General features: G+C 37.5%; 1 protein-coding gene across 1 annotated transcript in view; it reads left to right on the plus strand.

The window, feature by feature from the left end:
* The first annotated feature begins 9,844 nt into the window (after positions 1–9,844).
* Positions 9,845–23,642, plus strand: part of ACTR10 (actin related protein 10) — a 29,645-nt gene continuing 15,847 nt past the window's right edge. The window contains exons 1-7 of the mRNA XM_036242084.1: positions 9,845–9,999; positions 13,066–13,138; positions 15,599–15,681; positions 16,492–16,600; positions 18,921–19,028; positions 21,523–21,590; positions 21,857–21,936. Coding sequence (XP_036097977.1) covers positions 9,923–9,999; positions 13,066–13,138; positions 15,599–15,681; positions 16,492–16,600; positions 18,921–19,028; positions 21,523–21,590; positions 21,857–21,936 — 598 coding nt within the window. The 5' untranslated portion in view covers positions 9,845–9,922. The remainder of the gene's footprint in view (positions 10,000–13,065; positions 13,139–15,598; positions 15,682–16,491; positions 16,601–18,920; positions 19,029–21,522; positions 21,591–21,856; positions 21,937–23,642) is intronic.

The following is a 23,642-nucleotide window of genomic DNA, read 5'->3' on the forward strand; positions in this document are numbered from 1 at the left end:
AATGACAGAAAAATTCCCTAACTAGGTGAAGGAAACAGACATACAAGTCCAGGAAGGACAGATAGTCCCAAACAAGTTGAACCCAAAGAGGTCCACACCAAGACACATCATTATCAAAATGCCAAAGGTTAAATACAAAAAAAGAATCTTAAAAACAGCAAGAAAAAATCAGTCCGTTACCTACAAAGGAACTCCCATAAGACTGTCAGCTGATTTCTCAAAAGAAACTTTGCAGGCCAGAAAGGAGTGGCAAGAAATATTCAAGGTGATAAAAAGCAACGAATATTACTCTATCTTGTCCAAAGCTATCATTTAGAATTAATGGACATATCAAGAGTTTCCCAGACAAGAAAAAGCTAAAGGAGTTCACCACCACCAAACCAGTATTATATGAAATGTTGAAGGGTCTTCTTCAAGGAGAGGAACTAAAATATGAACAATAAAATGGCAATTAATACATATCTATCAACAATAGAATCTACAAACAAAATGAGCAAGCAGAACAGAAGCAGACTCATAGATACAGAGACCATTTTGTTGCTTGCCAGATGGGTAGGGGCTGGGGGGATGGGTGAAAAAGATGAAGGAATTAAGAAGTACAAATTGGTTGTTAGACTGATGAACCTCAAAGGGAAGTGGGGAGGGAGAGTGGGATGAGATAAACCAAAGAACTTTTATGCATATATACATAACCAATGGACACCAACAACAGTGTGGGGAAGGCAGGAGGGGGAAGAGATTGGGAAGGAGGGGGTCAATGGGGAAAAAAAGGGGAGAACAGAACATCTGTAATACATTCAACAATAAAGATGAGTTAAAAATAAATAAATAAAAATCAATGAAAAAAATATTCTTGGAAGAGAATTAACAAACAAAAAAGTGCTATGCCAAAAGAGGAATAAAAAGGTCCTGAAATAAATATTGTCCTATGTCCTGCCAGTATGGCTCAGTGGTTGAGCATCGATCCATGCACCAGGAGGTTGCCGGTTTAATTCCTGGTCAGAACACATGCCTGGGTTGTGGGCCCGATCCCCAGTGGAGGGCATGCAGGAGGTGGCCAATCGATGTTCTTGCTTGTCGATATTTCTGTCTCTCTCTCCCTTCCTCTCTCTAAAATCAATAAAGGAAAAAAAATTTTTTTAATTGTCCTATGTGCACTGATTCGCTTGGACAATAAGCAACTCTCTCAGAACATACTTTGAGAAATGTATGTACAACCTAAATGGTGTACTTGAAGACAAGAATTATCATAAAATGACTCTATATCCCAAGAAGTGATTCAACCTTGGATTTTTTTAGTTTTTGTTTTTTAACTTTGTAATACACAAAAGTATACAAACCCGTGTAATCTCCACCTCCCTCCTCCGAGTAGCTATCACCCAGGCCCAACAACCATCAACACTTGGCCAGTCTGTCCCATCCACAAATTAATTCTGTCCCCTCACATTATTTTGAAACAAATTTCATACATCATATAATTTTATCCACAAATATTTCATCATGCAACTCTACAAGATAATTCATTTGTAATAACAAAACCGCAATACCACAATCACATCTAAGATATTTACACATTAAATACTTAATATAAAATGTCTAGTGATTGTTTCTGTTATTTGAATTTACAACAAAGCAATGAGCCCAGGAGGCAAAACAACCTCTGTTAAACAAGGGCGTGGAGGAGAGAGGCTCCATGCTCATTCTGATAGAATACACATGGCAACATTTCTTCACATCGCCAGGTGGTCTTGTCAGGCTGGGATTTAAAGGACTGAATCGATGCAAAAATAAGCTTGGAAAACGTATGCCATACGGATATTAAAGGATTACTTTCCCCTTTTGGTTATGAAATGACGAATATACTGTAAACAGCTAAAATGTGGGGAATCTTTTTCAGAAAATAGAATATCTTTCCCTTACAGAGCACATTGATTAGCAATATAACCTAGACTGTCTGGAAATAGTTTCTCTGTGGATGAACAAATCACGCCCTTCAATATACAATTTAATTTTAGCTATATCTTGTCACATTTATTTAAATGCTTTAGCTCTGAATTTTTTTCCCTTTAAGCATGCCTGATGTCCACATTTATAAGTTAGCTGTCATTTTTCTCAAAGGCAGTGTGGGGCAATAGCAAAAGCAATTCCGGGCTTTGTCACATACAAACAGTAGGACCTTATACAAGGGACTTAACCTCTCTGATCAAGATTTTTTTCATTTGTTGACTAATGAGGTTTTATGAGGATTAAATGAGAAAATGAATTTAGCATTATGCCTGCATGTACTAGATAATCAAGAAATCAGCCCTGGCCAGTTTGGCTCAGCGGTTAGAGCGTCGGCCTGCGGTCCGGAGAGACCCGGGTTCGGTTCCCGCTAAGGGCACGTACTTCGGTTGCAGTTTGTCCCCGGCCCTGGTTGGTCGTGCGGGTGGCAGCCACTCGATGTGTCCCTTCACGTCGATGTTTCTCTCTCTCTCTCCCTTCCTCTCTCTCCCTCCCACTCTATCTGTACAAAAAATGGAAAAATATCCTCGGGTGAGGAAAAAAAAAATCATAGCTATTGTTAATAAAAGAAACTTTTTCTATAATAAAATGTATAATTTATCAAAAGTTACCCAAGAATGACTTTTTCTTTAGCATTATTATTCTTACTGATGCCTAAACAAAACCATAATGCTACTACACATCGATCACATATCTACAGATCACATATCTAATGCTCCTTCCATCATTGCCTTGGGTGGAAACAAGAGCTTAAAGTAATCAAACTGTAACTGATAGATGCTCTTAAACCATTTTATTTTTCATCTGTTTTTAGAAAATCGGGCCACTCCAACCATCTTTATCAATTTTATCCTCTCAGAATAAAATATCAAACTATTCTATTTAAAATTAACTGAAGAAAATAATGGGAAAAGCACCCCCCCCCCCAAAGTCTCATTTTCCTCATCTTAGTGATTAACACACACAAAAAAAATCCAAGTCTTTGGGTTCTATTCCATACCTGACTTTGACCTGAGGTAAGACTGTGAGGAAATCAGAAAACTTGCATTTTTGTCCATCCATTTGTAAACACAGCATGAAAATCATTTATAGTATAGTATTAATGAAATAGGATGCTATTTCAGCAAATACTTTTATATTAAATGGCTGGTTTATTAAAAGCTTTGTTAAATATTTTAGCCAATTTTCTCTATCTTTATAAGTTTAAATGTGGTGGGTAACTGATTCTGTGATTGATGATTCAGGATCTTGCCATCCCTCACAGTTAGCAATCAATTTTCATTATGGAGTTCTACAGAAATGAAGTGTGATAAATCAGCCCAAATCTGTCCTGACCTTAACACAGTTCCTGGTACTCTTCTCTAGTGAACTGCTTCTCTTTCCCAAAAGGGAATACAAAATCATAATTCCAGCACATTGTGAGCTCCGGTTCATTATTTGAAGTTTTTATTACAACCTGACATGAGCATTCATGAAATGTGGCATGAAATATTCTTTGAGAGATCAGCTTCAAAAGCACTATCGTGGTCAGTCACGCAGATGTTTAGCTACACATTGAGTCTAAGCAGTTTTCCATTGTCCCTTGCCAACTGGCTACAGGGTGAGCTGGGAGCAGTTTAGCTGGCCACCTTTCCATGCCACGTTCATCCATTCAAAAAGTGACTGAGGGCCTACTCCATACTCAGTCCTATATAGGGTGCTGGTCTACAAAGTCCCTGCTCTCAGGGTGAAGGCACAGAAAATAAGACATTACTTTACAGTAATAAGTGTTAGTCACTTATCAAATAGTTATCCAGAACCTACTCTCTAGAGATAATAACTAAACAGAAACATTTTAATGTGCACGGGATGCCATGGAGGCCCAGATAAAGAAGATCTAAATAGACTAATAGACCAGGTGTCAGGGAAAGCTTTTCAGAGGAGGGGATACTTCAACAGAGTTTGGAAAGACAAAGAGAAAAGATACTAAATAAGGCATTTTAGCCACAATAAGGAAGTTGTGAGGCTGCAGGATACATTTGGGGAGCTACTGACAGGTTGCTATAACTCCTGCTTTATCTGAAAATTGCAGCATATCACTGAAAAATTTTAAGCAGAGTGTCATGATTGTACTTGCATTTTAGAGTGCTCACTCTGCCTGCAATACCGATAATGGATTGTGGAAAGGACAGAGAGACAGATTACGTAGTTGGCATCAAAATCCTGATTGCAGAGTAGGAAAGGATAAGATAAGGTTTATACAAAACATACTACAAGTCTTCGCAACTGACTAGGATAGTGAGAGGGACCTAGGAGACTTCCAGGTTTCTCGCTATAAATGCAACTACTTGGGTGGTTGATGCTGATGAAAACTCTTCATCAGCCAAACACTGGAAAGCTTTTATAGTACATTCAAGAAGTTTAAGATTAGGTTACCTTCCCAGCCACTTGGACCCAACATTGATCTCCAAGTTACAGAAGGTGAGCTATTCCTGGAAACAATAAGTGATTGTTAGCCTTGTGGAGGGCTTTGATGACTAAGGATGAACAGTTTATCAACATTGGTTCAAGGGCTAGCTATTATCTTCATTTTGGCAACATGACCTGCAGAAACGGTTGAAAAGAAATTGAAATATAAAACTACATTATGAAAGCTGCAATTCTGATTAAAACTTGTACTTTAGAGAGGATTAATCAGGAGGCACTAATATCGTTGGAACCGTAAGGCCCCTCTGACCATGTAAACTTTAATTGATTAAATCAGAACATTAAATATTTTTCTAACACAGTGCTTGAGAAAACAGCTCTAAACCATGACCATGCTTTATTGTGATTTTATTGTTTTTAAATACAAAATTATGTCTTCTCCCATTTGGATAACATTTTAAGGATAATTTGTCACATATACATAACAATTTCCTAATTATGGCCATCATTTCTCTTACGGACTCTTGCAATAGCTTACAGATTGGTTTCTCACTATCTGTCTCAGACTACTCCATTTCACCCTGGTCAATCCCTCATCAAAAGCAGTAAACACAAACTGATCAATCCAAACACAAATATGACATTGTCTTTCCCTTAACACATTTTAAATGGCAATGATAACTACAGGATAAAGTCCAAACGCACTAGCATACCAGTGAGGGGCTTACCAATTTGAACCCATCACTTCCTGCCAAATGACAGCGTCTTCCCACCCTTCTAGTCTTACCATATTTCTTATACGTCTCAACTTGGAATGCCCTCCCTGTAGCTCACTGAGAAACTGGCAGTACGCTTCCAGACAGAGTCCATGCACTGTGTCCTCGGCTATGCGTTCCCAGTCCCACCTGCCCTGGAAAATTTTAAGTCGCACCCTGGTCTCTGCCTCTAGAGCACCATGTTCATCCAATAATTAGCTTTTATCAATAGTTTCAAAAGTTTGTTTGTTTATGAATGTGACTATAAGCTCCTGAGGCTAGTAATTTTGTTTTAGATTTGTGCTTCCAGTGCCTCACAGAGCAGCTCCTTGAATTCAAGAAGACGTGAACACCTCCCTGAAGCTGCCCTGACCGTTCCCTAGGCAGTTCATTGGTCCCTTCCTCTGTCCTCCTGTAATATTTTTCACATATTTCCAGTATGGTACTTATTACTTTCTATATGTCTATCTCCCCAATATAGTCTGTGACCAGAGACCATTTTTTCCTTTTTTGTAGTTTCTGGACCTAGCATATAACAAGCACTCAAGAAGTACTTACTAAAAGAATGAAAATCTTGAAAGCGTGCCTCTCGAACTTGTAGGTGGCACTATCTTTAAAATGTTCAATGCCAGCCCTGGCCAGTTTGGCTCAGCGGTTAGAGCGTAGGCCTGCAGTCCTGAGAGACCCGGGTTCGGTTCCCGCTAAGGGCGCGTACCTCGGTTGCAGTTTGTCCCCAGCCCTGGTTGGTTGTGCGGGTGGCAGCCACTCAATGTGTTCCTTTCACATCGATGTTTCTCTCTCTCTCTCTCTCTGTTCCTCTCTCTCCCTCCCACTCTACCTGAACAAAAAATGGAAGAATGTCCTCAGATGAGGATAAAAATAAAAAATAAATAAATAAATAAATAAATAAATAAATAAATAAATAAAATGTTCAATGCCAGACTCTTGACTCAAAAAGACCTGGATATTTATTTATTTATTTATTTATTTATATATTTATTTATGTATATCCTAACCTGAGGATATGTTTAGTGATTTTAGAAAGAAAGAAGTGTGGGGGGGGGAGGGGAATGGCAGAGAAACATCTATGTAAGAGAGAAACTTTAATCAGTTGCCTCCTGTATTAGCCCAATCAGGAACTGAACCTGCAACCTAGGTATATGCCCTGACCAGGAATCGAACCCGAAACCTTTTGCTATATGGGGACAATGCTCCAATCAACTGAGCCACCCAGCCAGGGCAAACCTATATATATTTTTTATATGAAAAGGCTGGAAAGATGGACCAAAACTAGCTAAATTAAATTTAACAAAAAGGTATAAATCTCCAAATTTAGGTACACATTAGGTTTTTATTTGCAAGGTAAGAGAGAACTGAATCAATAGAATGATATCACTGAAAATTAACAAAGAAACCCATCACTACATATTAATAAAGCGTAGTAGCTGAAGCAAGAGAGTTGAACCCTATCATACTATAAGCTCTTGAGACATATCTTGAGTACTGTGTAATTTATGGGACACATTAACAAAACAGAGAAATTCTACAAGTGGGTAAACAGGCTTATAAATGACCTGAAAACTATGAAAATGAGGAACAGTTAAAAGAATAGAAATGCCACTCTGGCCAAGTAGCTTAGTTGGTTGGAGCATCATCCTGATATAACAAGGTTGCAGGTTTGATCCCTGGTCAGGGAGGAGCATCTAATAAATGCATAAATAAGTGTAACAACAAATCAATGTTTCTCTCTTTTGCCCTAAACAAAAAAAAGAATAGATGCCTAGCTTGGGGGGGGGGGGGGAGTAGCAGGGCGGGGAGGAGGGATAAGAGGTGTTAGCTAAAGGAATGCAGATTCCAATTCAACCTAGTTTAGACTATAGTGCTTGTACACCTTCCTCATTGAACAAGAGGAAACTAAAGCCCAGAGTTTAATGAAGTTGCCTAAAGTTAGTCAGCTAACAGAGCTAGGACATAAATTCTGGTTCATTATGCCAAGCTCCTAAAGGTTGAGATTTTTATCCTTATAGCATTTTTTACTTTAAAAAAAAAGAACACTAATTGTATAGCAAATGCATTTTCCATATGTTGTAGATCCTGACTAATCATGAGCCCTCTGTTCATCACTGGAAATGTTTGGGGAGACAATTCTCATTAGAGATAGAGAGGAAAGTCTTGTATTATGTTGAATTTTAGACTTGAAAACTTCTTATGTCACTTCATATACTAAAATTGAAAAGTCTGGGGTAAAACGTAATTATTTGGATTAAGGTATAACTACTTCATAATTATGTGGTGCAGTTTGGCTTTTGGGTCATATTGCCTGGGTTCAAATTCCTACTATGCCACTTAACAGCTGGGAGGTCTTGGGCACATTATTTAATCTCTCTTGGCCTCAGTATTCTCATTTGTAAAGTGGAGATAATACTTATAGTTATAACAAGGAATAATACAATTACATACAGCAAACAGAGCTAGCAAATAGACCTCAAATATTAGCTCTAGCTCTATGTATGGGAGTGAAAGAGAATGTCAAAGGAGAGGGTATATAGTAAGAAGAGATCTAAGGGCAGAACCAAGGAGAACACTAACATTTAACCGGTGAGCTGGGTTGAATAGTATTCTCCAAAGATTCTTGACCACTGGGAACCTTAAAATATGAACTTACTTGGAATTAGGGTCTTTGCAGATATAATCAAATTAAGATGACATTATACTGGGTTAAGATTAGGGCCCTAATCTAATGACTGTATTCTTATAAGAAGAAAATTTGGACACAAAGATGCACAGAAAGAAAAGAATGTGAAAATACAGGGAAGAGAACATCATATGATGGCAGAGATACAGGAAAGAAGCCCAGGTGATGATGACGATAGAGACTGGAGTAATTCATCTACAAGATAAGGACACCGAGGATTGCTGCCAACCACCAGAAGCTAGAAAGAGGCATGGAAGGATCGTCCCCTAGAGCCTCCAGAGCGAGCCTGACCTTGTCAACACCTTAATGTAGGACTTCTGGCCTCCAGAACTGTAAGAGAACAAATCTGTTTTAATCCACACAGTTCGTAGTACTTTGTTATGGCATCCCTGGGAAACAAATACAGATGGTGAGCAGACAGGATGGGTAATAATAACACTTGGTAATTTCAAAATTGTTTCACAATAATCTCAATCAATCCTCACAAACACCTGAAGTAGCAGGACAGTTTACAGATATGAAAATGGATGATTTTGAATATTAGAGACTTGACAGAAGGTGGTAGAAACAGAATTTGAACCGGAGTGAAGGGTCCTGTTCAAACACTCTGACTCTATTAAGCAAAATGTTTCATCCTATCTCACTTTTTTTTGAAGTTTTCTTCCCCCATTACAATTCCAACTTCATCTTACCTCGGGCAACTTGCTTCAGTAAAATTACTGATCGGTGAATTCTACTAACATTACATTGTCCACACCTTTGCATTATACAGCCTTAACTCTATTATTATGTGTTTTTTTTTTTTTTTAATTTTTTCCCTTTATTGATTTTAGAGAGAGAAGAAGGGAGAGAGAGATAGAAACATGGATAAGAGAGAACATCCATTGGCTGCCTCCTGCATGCCTCCCACTGGGGATTTGGCCCACAACCAGGGCATGTGCCCCACCCAGGAATTGAATCGGGACCTCTTGGTGCATGGGTGGACACTCAACCACTGAGCCACACCGGCTCTATTATTATGTTAAGACCTTACCCTTGTAGGGAGGTTTCAGGCATCTATAGCAGGTATGAAAGAAATACTGGGGAAAAGGAGACAGCAACCCAGGCCAATAACTCGTTTCCGTAGCAATTTTAGCAGGACACAAGAGAGCTGTGAAATGTAAAGTTGTAAACAACCTACATTATAGAATTCCTGTGGTGTGCACAAACTAGCATAGGAAAAGTTAATTTTTCTCGGGTTATACAGCTCCTCGGTTTTCGAGTAAACAGGAACGCTTGGTTCAATGTTCCTTCCATTAAACCACCCCGTTTCTCCATAGATCAAGGATTTTTTTGTATTAAAATGAAAACTTTCAGCGGAATGGCTGTCAAATTAAATGTCTATACGTATTCTTCTCTAAAGCACCAGTAATACAGGCTTTGAAATCATAAAGTCTGAGGGTCCAATTCTGGCTTTGCTGTTGTGGCACTGGCAACGTAATTTAATCTCTCAGGTTCGGTTCGCACAGGTAAGATAACACCTATTCTCTGTATTTCTCGAGAAGCTTAAGTTATAGGCAAAACACCGGACACAGCAAAATTTGCCCAAGTCAGCACGAATCAAAGTTCTTGAGCCTCTTGCCTTCTCTCTTTCAGCTTGTTTTGAGCTTTCAGCCCACCATGTGGACGCCAGAGACCCCGCCATAGGCGTGCAAAACACACCTCCAACCTAGCGCCCCTTGAGGGAGTGCCCAGCGGGAAGGACCCGGCGGTGGCCCCGCCCCTCTCGGGGCGGCCGGCGCGCCTGATCTCCTGGACTCAACTCGCCCCCGCACCCAGATCAGCGGCGGAACGCGCAGTCTTGCTCCCTCCCTAGTCCTACAGACGGGGTCCCCTTCGAGTAGGTGGGTCCGACGCGGAATGAGGCACAGCCTGGGACAGCCCGGGCCGGTGCGCCTCGGCCGCGCGAGGCCCCCGCCGTCGCCACCACCCGCTCGCCGTCGCCCCGGCCCCGCCCCCTCAGAGCCGAGGCCCGTCGGTTCCCTGGGTCCGCGCCCTCTGAGTTACTGTCCGCTTTATCACCATGCCGCTGTACGAGGGCCTGGGGAGCGGCGGGGAGAAAACGGCGGTCGTGATAGATCTGGGAGAGGCTTTTACCAAGTGAGTGGCCGCGCCCCGGCTGCGGTCGTCCGGGGGGAAGAGCGTGAGGCCGAAACCCAGGTCCGGCCTGGGTCCTCACCGCTGGCTCACCGGGCAAGTTGCGACGTCTCCACTACCCCCGCCCAGCCCCTCCGCAAACGATGGCCCCGTATTCTTCCCCCCGGGGGCGCTGCGAATACCGAGGATCCGGGGGGCGGTCGGGTTCTGACTTCTAGAGAGGCCCAAGAGGCTTCGGGAGAATTGCCTTCGCCGATGCCCCGGTTGTTACCCTAAACTGGACAGACCCTTTGGAATCCCCCATGCAGGGGTGACAGCCATGACCTAGACCCCGCTTCCCTTGGGCTTCTCAGCTTAGGAAGCTAGCAATCGAATTGTAACGCTTGATGATCTCCATTATTAAATATTTAATGCATGGAGCTTCTGTTGTTGCTGGAAACCCAGATATGTGTTCAAGATGGGGCCATTGCTCCCCAAGAATAGGGAGACTGAACACATAGAAGAGGTGAAATCCTGTAGATGAGACTCTCTAGATTGTACCCCCCGCCCCCCCGCAAGTAAACTCTTAGATTAGGAAAATTAATGTTTTAAAAGGCAATTTGTGAGCACTAGAATAATGGTTCTCACCCTTTTTGGTGGCATAGATTCCTTTAACAACCGAATGAAAGCCATATATACACAAACTGAATATATTTGCACATAGTTTCAGGGATTGGTGGATATCACAGTGGTCCTTGGACTTCAGGTTGAGAGTCCTTGTACTGGGCTCAAGAGAGAGGAGAGTGACAGCCGGAATTACATCTTGTATGTATTTTAAATGGAAACATTTGAAAATCTTGATGTATAGAAAATCTGAATAATGCCTATCATATAGTAAGTACTTAATAACTTTATTGAGTAAATGGTCAAAAGAGCCTATTTAAGAATTGGACCTCAGGTCAACCAGAATTGGATTAAGCAGTCCTTGGATTAATTTATATTTTTAAGTTTACTGACACCCAAATATAATTATTTCGGCTGTATGTTGAAATGAGAAGTAGAAATCTGCTATACAGGAAAATGACTATTGACAAAGACACCAGAAGGGTGATAAGATGAATCTGTAAAGTAAAAGAGAAGAATTGAAGCTGATGGTGAGTTGCATCCTGGGAAAATTGAGGCGCACTGGTGCAAGTAAACACGGAGGTGTGACTAGTAGAAGATGGAAAGAGCTATTTGGAAATAAATAAAAGGAGAGCAGTACTGAAAACTAGAACAGAAAGAAATACTCTTGAGACTAAACTTAAGTGGGGATTCTTTTTTAGCAACATTTTAAACAAATTTTGTTTTACTAACATGAAACAGAAATGGAAATACTAAATGCTCAAGAAAGAATAGTTACTTATTTTTAAATATGTTTAAATTGCCCTGGCCAGTTTGGCTAAGTGGTTAGAGCGTCAGCCCACGGACCGGGAAGTCCCAGGTTCGATTCCGCTAAGGGCACCTACCTCCGCACCTACCTCCGTTGTGGTTCTTCTACCTCAGGTTGGAGTTGTGCGGGTGGCAACCAATAGATGTGTCTCTCTCACGTGTATGTTTCTTTCTCTTCCTTCCTCTCTCCCTCCCGCTCTATCTGAAGATAATGCAAAACTATCCTCAGGTGATGATAAATATATTTTCCATTTTTGTTTGTTTGGTTGGTTCAGATAGAGTGGGAGGGAGAGAGAGAGAAACATGGACGTGAAAGGGACACATGGAGTGACTGTCTCCTGCTCGACCCCAACCAAGGGCTGGGGTCGAATGGTAACTGAGGTATGTGCCCTTGGCTGGAATCAATCCCATGACTCATTGGTCTGCTAGCGCTGACGCTCTAACGGGTGAGCCAAATGGGCCAGAGGAAATAAAAATGTTTTAACTGATTTTTTAGAGAGGAAGGGGGAGAGAGAAAAATCAGTTGGCTGCCACCTGCACGCCCCCTACTGGGGATCGAGCCGGCAAGCTGGATTGGGAGCCACAGAGGGAATTGGAGCTGGAATCAAACCAGGGCCTCTCAGTCCGTGGGGTGATGCTCACTCCACTGAGCCACACTGTCTGGGCAAGAATAGTTTTTTAAAAGGACGAAATGTGACTGGCCCATGTGGCTTAGTGGTTGAGTGTCAACCCATGCACCAAGAGGTCGCTGGTTTGATTCCCAGTCAGGGAACATAATGTTCTCTCTCATTGATGTTTCTGTCCCCCCCGCCCCCCCCCCCCCAAATCAATAAAGAAAGAAAATTTAAAAATAAAATAAGCCCTGGCCGGTTTGGCTTAGCGGTTAGAGCATCAGCCTGCGGTCCAGGGAGACCCAGGTACGGTTCCCGCTAAGGGCAGGTACCTCAGTTGCAGTTTGTCCCGGCCCTGGTTGGGTCACGTGGGAGGCAACTAGTCGATGTGTACCTTTCACATCGATATTTCTCTCTCTCTCTCTCTCTTCCTCTCTCTCCCTCCCACTCTATTTGAACAAAAATTGGAAAAATGTCCTCAGGTGAGGATAAGAAATTAATTAATTAAATTAAATAAAAGGATGAAATGTGTATTTTTTAAAAATGATAGTGATGCAGACTAAATATAGGCAGAAGCCTACCGTATGAGTATGGTGTTTGAATAGTGTGATTCTAGCTATGTCAAATATTCATAGATTAAAAAATAAGCCTAAAGAAAACATGTCAGTATAGAAGCTAGTAATAGAATGATGCACTTATAAGTTATTTATATGATTGAAATCAAATGATATAGTACAGATCCAGGGTTATCGAGATGGGTTGCCTAAAATTTAGGTAAAATTTAAAACAAAAGTAATTGGTGCCCTAAAAACTGATATATTGTCAGTGTTGCTAATTTAAAAAAACTTTTTACCTTTCATGTACAATTATAAATAGATGGGATTAACTTTTTCTTGGTTTTTGTTTTTTTTTATCCCTTTGTATGCGTCAGAGATGTTTGCAGATGTCTTTATGTCTACTGCTTTTAAACAAATATAAAAACTTGTTTCTGTGATACATATATAGAAAGACTGTTATAAGTTGAGTGTTTCATTCTGTTTATTTGCAGGTGTGGATTTGCTGGAGAAACCAGTCCAAGATGCATAATTCCTAGTGTGATAAAAAAAGCTGGCATGCCTAAGGTATTTTTTAAACAAATTACCAATAAATACTGTACTTTATAATGTGACTTCAAATAAGATTGATTAGAACAGTGCTAACTATATGCCTTATGACTGTATTCCAAGAAAAATGTTTTAAATCTTTATTTAGTTTAATTTTGCATACCATAAAACTTACCTGTTTAAGTGTACAATTCAATGATTTTTTTTTTAGTAAATATATTAAGTTTTGTAACCATCACCATAATCCAGTTTTAGAACATTTTTGTCATCCCAATGAGATCTCTAATGCCTGTTTATAGTGTATCCCTATTCCCGCCACCAGCCTACCACTCATAGTCTCTCTAAAGATTTGCCTCTTCTGTACATTTTATATAGATAGAATTATATAATATCAAGAAAAAGATTTTAACCTTAGTAAAATAATTTTCTGAGCTTTATTATGTAATATAATTATAGAATAACTTTATTCTTCCTCTGTTCAAAATATAAGCTGGGTATCAGCCCATTATCTGTACTTCCAAGATCCAAAGAACTGTGAAAAACGTTTTTTATCCCTCCTGTGTTAAAAAACAAAATAAAACATTTTTTAAAAGACATTTTTTTGCCAAAGCTAATTTGGCAAATCAGGAATTGTAGAACAATAGAAAGAATACTTTTCCATGCCAAAAATTCACCTGTTAAAATCAAGTACAGATATTTTTGCTGTAACTTAATATTTGTGGTACTGAAAATCCTCACTTTGATCATGAACAAAAACAGGCTTATGAAAAAAAAACAGGGTTGGGGTAGACCACATAAACCCATATAACTTTGTAATCAGAGCACTAGCAAAAACAATAATTGGTCCCTCAGGAAAAAATCAGAACAGCTTTCGCTTCCAATTGAATGTGGCTGGAGGCTGTCTTGGGGATATTAAAAATGAAAAGAAATGATGGATTGAAAATGTTGGTCAGTGTGTACTGAGACAATGCAGATGAAAGTGATTTCTGAGCCAGCCAGTGGGGTATTGTTAAGGTGGGACTAAGAGTAAATGCAGCCCAATAAAGAGTCCATAAAAGGGTCCACTCTGAGAAGGGGACCCTGGTACATAGGATCATATAAACTTTTTAAAAATAGATCTAAAAGATACCTACTTGTGTGGCCACTAGATTGATGACTTGCTTTTTCTTGATGAAGGTAATAACTCATCATATTTTCATTTCCTCCTGCCTCATATGAACTAATACAAATTTCACATTAATATAGACAGTATTCCCTTATTTAGCAATTGACTATGAGCACGTTCGGTTTTGTAAAAGCACATGTAGCAGAAGAGACTAGAACATCAGTTTATATTTGGTATTGGGATGCATCATTAAGATCAACATATGAAATATATGGATGGATTCAGAAATCTTTTTAATTGTGCTTGATTAAGAAATCATTTTATTGATTTTTAAATTTTCTTCGAATCCTTAGACAAGCCAGAAATATAGTAGATACTTGTGGTATGGTACTCAAAATGTGATGGAAGTTCCTGTCTATTCATTTTTCACATTGTTTTGTTTTATAATAATTGATGTTCCTGTGTTACTAGATAGATTACTAGATAGATTCCTGACTGGACCTTGAACTTTCATATTCTTCTTGGCACTTTTCTTAGTGCTGTCAGCTCTTATCTTATTCTTAAAAAGACAAATGTATGTGAAGATCTATATTCAGCTAAAAATGGTTCAGAATCTTTCAGCTACGTGAAATCAGGAAACTAGCTGAGCTGATGGTTTTTCCTTTAAAAGAGTAAATGAAGAAAGGTCCAACAATGATGCATCACAGTACTTCAAGTTTTCTGAGGATTATAAATGAAACCTTGTTATATATTTGAGTTGATCTAGCACTCATGGTTTGGTAGTGTTTGCATATATACTGCTTTAGTGCTAATTGTGTTTGTTTTCATTTTTATCATACTTTTTTTTAGCTATATACTTTGTGCTTTGCACTGTATCAATTGAAGGAGGATATATCATCAGCAAGCCAGAAATAGTTATTGTCAAGTGGTGCTTATAGTCTAACAGGAAGGTAGACATCTTACAAGTAGTCAAGTTGGGTGATGTTACAAAAAATAAAGTGTCAGTGCTTTGAGAGAGACTGGACAAAGTCTGGAGCCTTTGCTGCTTTTTAGTCAATGCTGATTTTTTTTTGTCACTCCTGCCAAAATGATAAATCTGATGAATGAAAAATGCAAATGAGCACAGCTCTTTACTTACTTATGGGTACACACTTTTATAGTCCACAATAAAAAAAATTCCCTCATTGTGGACATACCAATTCTTAATGATTCCTAATGTAAGTGATTAATCTACATTTAATGTTTTCATTTATTCTCAATATAAATTGCTTTTGACTCATTACCAGAAAATGCATTGGTAAAATAAATAAGCATGTTTTAATTTGAAAATATTTTATTACTATAAATTAACAAATCATTTTAATTTTTTATAGCCTATCAAAGTTGTTCAGTATAATATCAATACAGAAGAATTATATTCCTACCTAAAGGAATTTATCCACATACTGTATTTCAGGTAGGATGCAATGCTATTTTATCCCCCCCCCATCCCCAGCTTCTGTGGTTAGATTCTCCTAATGCCAGTCACAGTGATATTTAGCTATGTTACATCTGATGGGAAAAAATATGTTGAATTCCATTGCCATTTTTACTTGCTTATTTTCATCTTTTTCCAAATATATTTGAAGACTAGAAAACAGTCAAGCATAAGGAAATATTGAAAACAAATCAAATCTTGTTCGTTCGTTGTCCTCACTCTCTCTTCCTCTTCCCCCCTCCCTCCCACTCTATTTGAAGATTAAAAAAAAAGAAAGAGTTCTGTATCTATATGTACTGATACAGAAAAGTGTCTTCGATGTATTGATAATAGGAAAAAAAAGGTTGCATAACAACTATGGAATGAATATTTCTGTTAAAATATATACATAAACATATACAATAATGAAAATATACAAAATGGTAATTTCTGATAATAGAAGCATCAGGTATTTATATTTTCCAAGTTACAAACTTACATTATATTTGGAGTTTTGTGACCATATATTTTTTTCTTTCTTTTGTAACCTAAAGAAAGAAAATGTCTTTTTAATAACTCAAATTATTCATAGTAGGCTATTGTTTTGTCTTCGTTTCTGACACAGTGCATGAAATATATCAAGAAGTCAGGAATGTTATCTTTCCTGAGTAATAAAATGAAGGTGTCTTTTTGTCATAAAGCATCTTAAACTAATGTAGTATAGTTTCTCTGTTCTTCACAAATTGCATTATGTACCAGAATGAATACAAACTTTTATTTACTTATAAAAACAAAACTATCACTTTTCAGGCATCTCTTGGTGAATCCCAGAGATCGACGAGTCGTGGTTATTGAGTCGGTATTATGTCCTTCCCACTTCAGAGAGACACTCACTCGAGTTCTTTTCAAGTATTTTGAGGTATCTGTTTTATATGTTGTTCTTTTTGGTAGGAACTTAAATCTTCAACTAACGGTCCTTATTTATTTTCTTCATTGTATGTATGACACAGTGCATTTAAGGAACCAGATAACAGAGTAAAACTGAAGCCTCCTGAAATTTACTATGTATTTTCTTTCTTTTTATAGTTATTTCATGCATAATTAGCATTTCATTCACTACTTAGATAAAGGAAGATTTCTTCTTATTGATCCTTCTATTATTTATTTATTTCAATATAAGTTTTTCTGTTTGGGGACTTTTTTTTTTTTAGAATTTAAAGGTATATTATGTACTATGGAGTTTATGATGTGTTTCTTCCAGGTCTTTCTAGTTTCTATTCTTCAGTTATGCTGAGTGCTCTAAATTCTTCAGTTCTTTTATTTTAGGCTTTAAATTCCTATTAAATGGAATATTCAAGTAATGTTTCCCTTAGAGTAGGTAGGCAGTGCCAGGATTAACTCTTATGCCTTGATATTAGTACTATTTTTTATAACTTTCATTTCATAGGTGTCAAGATTATTTTAAGGGCCAAAATTATGATTTAAGATTGTTAAATTTCATATTCTAAGATCAAACAGAGAATCTTTATTACTTAAAATTTTTTAAATCTCTGCCTTAGGAATTTAGGGTTTTTCAGCAAGGGAAACTAGAAGATTGTATAAAATGTGCACAGCATATAAGAAATTAGCACATATAAGTGTATTTTTCATACATTCTACTGAACTCAGAATATATCAAAAATAATAATGTCTTTATGAGGTAAGGGCAGTTAATATTTCTAAGTTAGGCCTGGCCACTGTGGCTCAGTGGATTGAGCATTATCCCATGGACTCAGAGGTCCTGGTTCAATTCCTGGTCAGGGTACATGCCCAGGTTTCAGGCTTAATCCCCAGTAGGGGGCGTGTAGGAGGCAGCTGATTGATGTTTCTCTCTCACATCGATATTTCTCTCTCTCTCTCCCTTCCTCTCTCTCTAAAAAAATCAATAAAAACGTATTTAAAAATACATATATTTCTAAGTTAATAGTGTATTAAGACAGAAACAGGTTATATACCTTTAATACTTATTGATGTCATAGATTTAGGATTAAAAATCGTTTGCATTAGGGAGAACACAGACAAAACAAGAAATCACTTCAGCCTGGCCAGTGTGGCTGAGTGGTTGAGTGTCGACCCATTCCCAGTCAGGGCACATGCCCGGATTGTGGGCCTGATCCCCAGTTAGGGGCATGCAGGAGGAGGCCAGTCGATGTTCTCTCTCTTCGATGTTTCTCTCTTTCTCTCCCTCTTCCCTTCTTGTCTTTCTAAAAATCAATAAAGAAAAATAATTTTTTTAAATCACTTCAGCTCTTATCTGAATAAATAGATAATTCTCTGCCTTTATTTATAGAGTTTTAGTTGTGTTTGTGTATCCTTATCTCGTATATGACTCGAATACCTGCTATGTCTACTTAGATAAGGTATATATAGCCTCAGATATTTTGTTGTCTACTTGGTGGTGATGGACTTTCATGTTTTGATTGAATATTTATCTAATATTTGGAATGTCACCAGATCTGGCAAATTCTCACTGAAAAATGTGACACATTTTTTTAGTTCTTCAGTTTGTTTGTTTGTTTATTTATTTATTTATTTATTTTTTGGTTAATCCTCACTTGAGGATATTTTTTTCCATTGATTTTTAGAGAGGGAAGTAGGGAGGGAGGGGAGGGGTAGAGAGAAGGAGAGAGAGATATTAATCTGTTGCCTCTCTAGCACCCAGACGGGCTGGTGAACAAACCCACAACCCTCCGGTGTGCAGGCCGATGCTCTAACCACCTTGCCACACCAGCCGGGGCATCTTCTATTTAATTTTAACTGTTATATTATAATATTTTAAAAATATAGTTCATATTATAAACTGTGAATAAAGATAATCAAGAATTTTTTCCCTGTATTTTTGTTTTGATAGTAAAGGCATCATTTTTTTTTTTTTAATTTAGCATTTTCCTCCGAATTTATGTTCTAGACCTCTTTTGTCTCTCTCATTTTTCCTACCAAGAGAGAGAACAAGAATTTTTTTAATGCTTTATTTTGGAATGAAACAACTTAGAAAATGTAAAGAATTTTTTTATTTATTACAAAAATTTTTTATGTGTAAATCCAAATAAATCAACAAACTAGTTCTTAATTGAATGCCGTAAAATTGTTGACTAGATATAATATAAATATAATATTCCCATTATTTTTTTTAAATATATTTGAAATGTAAGGAAGATACTTCAACTATTGATACTCATTGTGCTTTTGTTGTTTTCTAGGTTCCATCTGTCTTGCTTGCTCCAAGCCATCTAATGGCTCTTCTGACGCTTGGGATAAACTCTGCCATGGTCCTGGATTGTGGATATAGGGAAAGCCTGGTGTTACCTGTATCTTTTTTGTCAGCCAGCTAATTTTGTAGTTTTTAGTCTACTGTAAAATAATTACAAATGGTTTTTATTGCATCAAACTCTTTTGGGTTACCATGTACAAATATGAATTACCATGTAGAAAAAATTCACAGGATTGTGAGACTTAAATTTACTTTTTGTAGATATTATTATTATGATTTGGTCCCAGTATATACTCCAGAGGTCAGACCTTGTGAATATTATGTTCATTTCTTTTTTTGTTTGTTTGTTTTGTTTATCCTCACCCGAGGACATTTTCGCACTTATCTTCAGATAGAGTGGGATGGAGAGAGGGAGAAAGAGAAAGAGAGAGAAACAGTGACTGGTTGCCACCCACACAACCCCATCTGGGTCTAGGAACAAACTGCAACCCAGGTACATGTCCTTAGTGGGAACCAAACCCAGGTCTCTCTGGTCCACGGGCCAGTGCTCTAACCACTTCATTTCTTAAGAGGAACATCAGCTAATTGGACACGCTAGAGAAGTTGACTAGGATAGTCAAGTTCTAAGAAAAGATTATACAGATAGTAATTGGAGAAACTTGAAATGTGAAAATTAAATCAAGAAAAATTAAAATGTAATTGTGACATGAAATCTGCCCTCAAAAGCTGAAAGGCTCACTGTGGAATATTGAATACCTTTTTCTTTTTCTTTTTTTTTAATTTCATTTCTCTGTGGACAGTGTAGGAAATCTACAGGGAAAGTGGTTGACAAAGTTACAAAAGATACTAACAGGAAACTGGAACTAATTTTCCAGCATCCCAGTCACAAGTCTAACTTAACGCCCAACGCATTTCAGGTAGGACAGGATGGAGGTTAGGTTCTCAGAAACTGTAGATGATTCCTTCATGAGTCTGAAATCGTGGACTCACGGGAAGAGATTAATGCCAAGGAAGGTCGGGCAGCCTCAGGGCTGACAGAGGAAAACTCATAACCCCTACATTTTTCTTTTTTTATCTTCAGAGCTGTCATGGCAGTAGTGTGGCAGAGGGCTTATGAATATGAATTAGAATCAAATATGCATAAATCTCAGCTATGCCTCTTACTAGTTGTATGATGCTGCTCAAGTAACTTAACCTCACCTGGCCGGTTTGACTAGGGGGTTAGAGCATTCACCTGGGGACTGAAGGGTCTTGGGTTTGATTCCAGCCTCTCTTCATATTGATGTTTCTCTCTCTCTCTCTCTCTCTCTCCTCCCCCTCCCTCCCTTTCACTTTCTTTAAAAATCATTGGAAAACATCCTCAGGTGAGGATTAACAACAACAAAAAAGTGGTTTAGTCTCTTTGGGCCTCAGTTTCCGTTTCCTTAAAATGGGAATTATAATAATTCCAGCTGATAGGGGTGTTGTGTGACTTGAGAGAGGTAACGAATCTAAAATATTTAGCAATGGATCCAGCACGTGGTAACTTGCTCAGTAAGTGCTGTAGTTTTTATATCATTCACAACATAAGGAAAAACTCTCCAGTAATTCAAGCTGTCCCAAAATGGAATTACTGATTATAAATGGATATACTCCTTGTCATTAGAAGCATTTGAGCAGAGTATATGTATCTCAGAAATATTACAGTAGATATTGCTACATTGAAATAGAGGTTGAAATACATGTAAGACTCATAGACAATTTTGATTTTACATTTATTTATTAGAAGAAATACTTCTAATTAAATATTACAGGCAAATCAAGAATCATTAACTTCTAAGGAACTAAAGTAGGCAATAGCTTTTTTAAATACAAACTATTTTGTGTGTAAGTCTCGTTAGCAACCCTATAACTTAAGTATTATTCTCATTATATAAATGAGAAGATTGAAAGTTTGGATAGGTAGTTAACTCAAGGTCATATAAGCATATAGCCAAGGTATATACCCATGTTTGTCACCATAGCCAGTGCTTTACCAATATACTTTTTTCTTTTATAAATTTTATGCTGACAGGACATCAGCAAAAACAATATATAAAATAAGGTAGCAAATCCTCAGTGCAATATTGCACACTGTCCTCTCAGCTCTGTCTAATAGAAATACAATGTGAGACATATATATTTTTAAATTTTCCTAAGCTACATTTTTAAAAGTACAAATGAAAGAGAACAAGAAATATAAAAATTATAATAAGATATTTTACAGAGACTTTTTTGTATTAAATCTCAATTTGGTAATTGGTATAAGGTTTATTCTTATTGCACATCTGAATATAGACTATCCACATTTCAAGTGCTGAAAAGCTATATGTGGTCAGTGGCTACGTTATTGGACAACCCAGCATTAACTAGGGAATTCTGTGTGGTGTGTGTGTGTGTGTTTAACCTTTTTTTTAAAAAAAAGAATATGAAAAAGGACTGATTTTTCTGTAACTTTTAAAGATAAAAAATAGCAGTTTGCTGATTTAGAACAATGTGGCAGAAGGTGAGGAAAATATCAAGTAAATCACTTTTTATCTCCTAAAATAGTAATATCCTTGACTACCCTACAGATATATGAAGGAATCCCAATACTAAATTGTTGGGGAGCACTACCCCTAGGAGGAAAAGCTCTGCACAGGTAAGTTTCTTGGAATTTAGCACATTTTCTTTACCTGTGCCACAAAAAACAGATGCTAATGTTGTGACAGTGTTCAATAGAGGACTTATAATATGGATGTTTAATGTTACTTACTTCATCCTCTGATAGTCTTTAGTGTATTCATCTTTTAAAGATAAAACTTCTTTTATTTAAACATAGTAATGCATTATGTAGTAAATGTATTCAATAAGAAAAGGATATCAGTTGCCATATTTTAATTCCAGTAACTTTTTTTTAACCTTCAGGGAGTTGGAAACTCAACTACTAGAACAATGTACTGTTGACACAAGTGCTGCTAAAGAACAGAGCCTTCCTTCTGTGATGGGTAAAATCATTTTTAAACTATTTAAGAGTGGTTTACATTATTCCCTTTTCATTTTCAACTTATATATTTTTTAACCCCATTGCATAGTTATTTTCTTCTCCCACATCACTCTGATGACCTTGCTCCAATTATAAGGTTATTATCGAGCTTTTCATCACCAAATCCAGTAGTTTAATTTTAGTCATTTTTATTTTTTGTAGAACTTTTGACATTGTTGATTATCATGTACTCTTGATATCATCTATTCCCTTGACTTTCAGGAATGCTGTTGATTCTCAAACATATCCCTGGGTCTGACCCCTCTTCTAAATTTTATTTCATATTTCCAGCTGATTATTAGATATAAACTAGGCATGTCTCTAGGCACATCAAACTTAAAACTTAAGTGAACACATTAGCTCTTCCTCTCAATTTATTTCAGTGAACCATTCTTAGAATAGTAATTTTTTTTTATCTCCCATTTTAGAAAACTGGGAGTTATCAAGTCCTTTTGATTCTCCCTTAGAAATCTCTTTCAAATTTTATCTCTTTTTTTTTCAATCATCCGCACCACTGAACATCTGAAATGAGGACATTGTAAACTAGGCCCTCATTATTGCTTGCTTGGATTATTACAGGAGCCTATTCTCTGGACTGACTCAGTCTGTTGTACATTGTTGCTAGGAATAACTTGAACCAAACAACAGTGATTACATTGCTCTTTTGTTTGAGAACTTTTACTGGTTCCCACAGGCTAAAATCCAAATCATTCGTTTGATACACATGTTTCTTTATTCTACCTCTTAGCTTTAACTGCTAAACTCAACCCTTTGGCATCTTATTTCAGCTACAGTAAATTTCATATGGTCTTCCAAGCACCATAGTTCTTCTACAACCCTGTGCCTTCCTTTATTCTATTTCTTTACCTAGTATGTTTTTCTGTGCATAGTTGGGTTTTTGACCCCTCTTCATGACTCAGCTGGAATGTCATCTTAATTTTGAGGCCTTCCTTATTTTCCCTAAGCAGAATAATTTGCCCCCCCCCCCCCCGCCGCCAACACACACACACACACATCTGTTAAGCCCTCAGCAGTATTGATTATAGCACATATTACACATTTGCCTGTTAGCTTACCAGTTTCCTTCAGTAGGCTTGGAGGACTCCTGTCTTATTTACTTTTCAATCTGTAGCACCTAATATAGTGCTTTGGCACTGAATAAACATTGGAAAGAGAAAGGCAGATTTTTAGGACATTTATCCTTGCATATGTTACTTTCCTATTTTTTTGGTAGTTAAGATAATAACATTCTTCATTCTATAGATCAGACTATAATTTTTCTATTCCAGATAAACTTTGCTACCCTTTTAGTATATCATGATGACAGTTAATTTATAAAATATATCCAAAGAGAATGAGTTCAGTGTAATATCCCAAGATATTCTTAATAGAGGTCTTCTTTAAAACATTGCAACATTTTCTTAAAATTTTGAACTGTATGTTTTAGACACCCTTTCTTGGACTCTGATTCTAATCTTTCCCTCATTTTTCCCTCTCATATTCCCCCAGATCTATGTTTGTGATAGTTAGCCTTGTAGATCAACTAATTAAGGAATTAAAAAAATAAATATGTCACTATTTGCTGAAGGACCCACTTAGGATCAGAAACGCAAATACATTTAAGATACCTCTTGTCAAGTCCTTAGCAAAAATTAGATGCAAGTCTTA

The sequence above is a fragment of the Molossus molossus genome, unplaced genomic scaffold (assembly GCF_014108415.1).
Source record: "Molossus molossus isolate mMolMol1 unplaced genomic scaffold, mMolMol1.p scaffold_m16_p_1, whole genome shotgun sequence".
Classification (NCBI taxonomy): domain Eukaryota; kingdom Metazoa; phylum Chordata; class Mammalia; order Chiroptera; family Molossidae; genus Molossus; species Molossus molossus.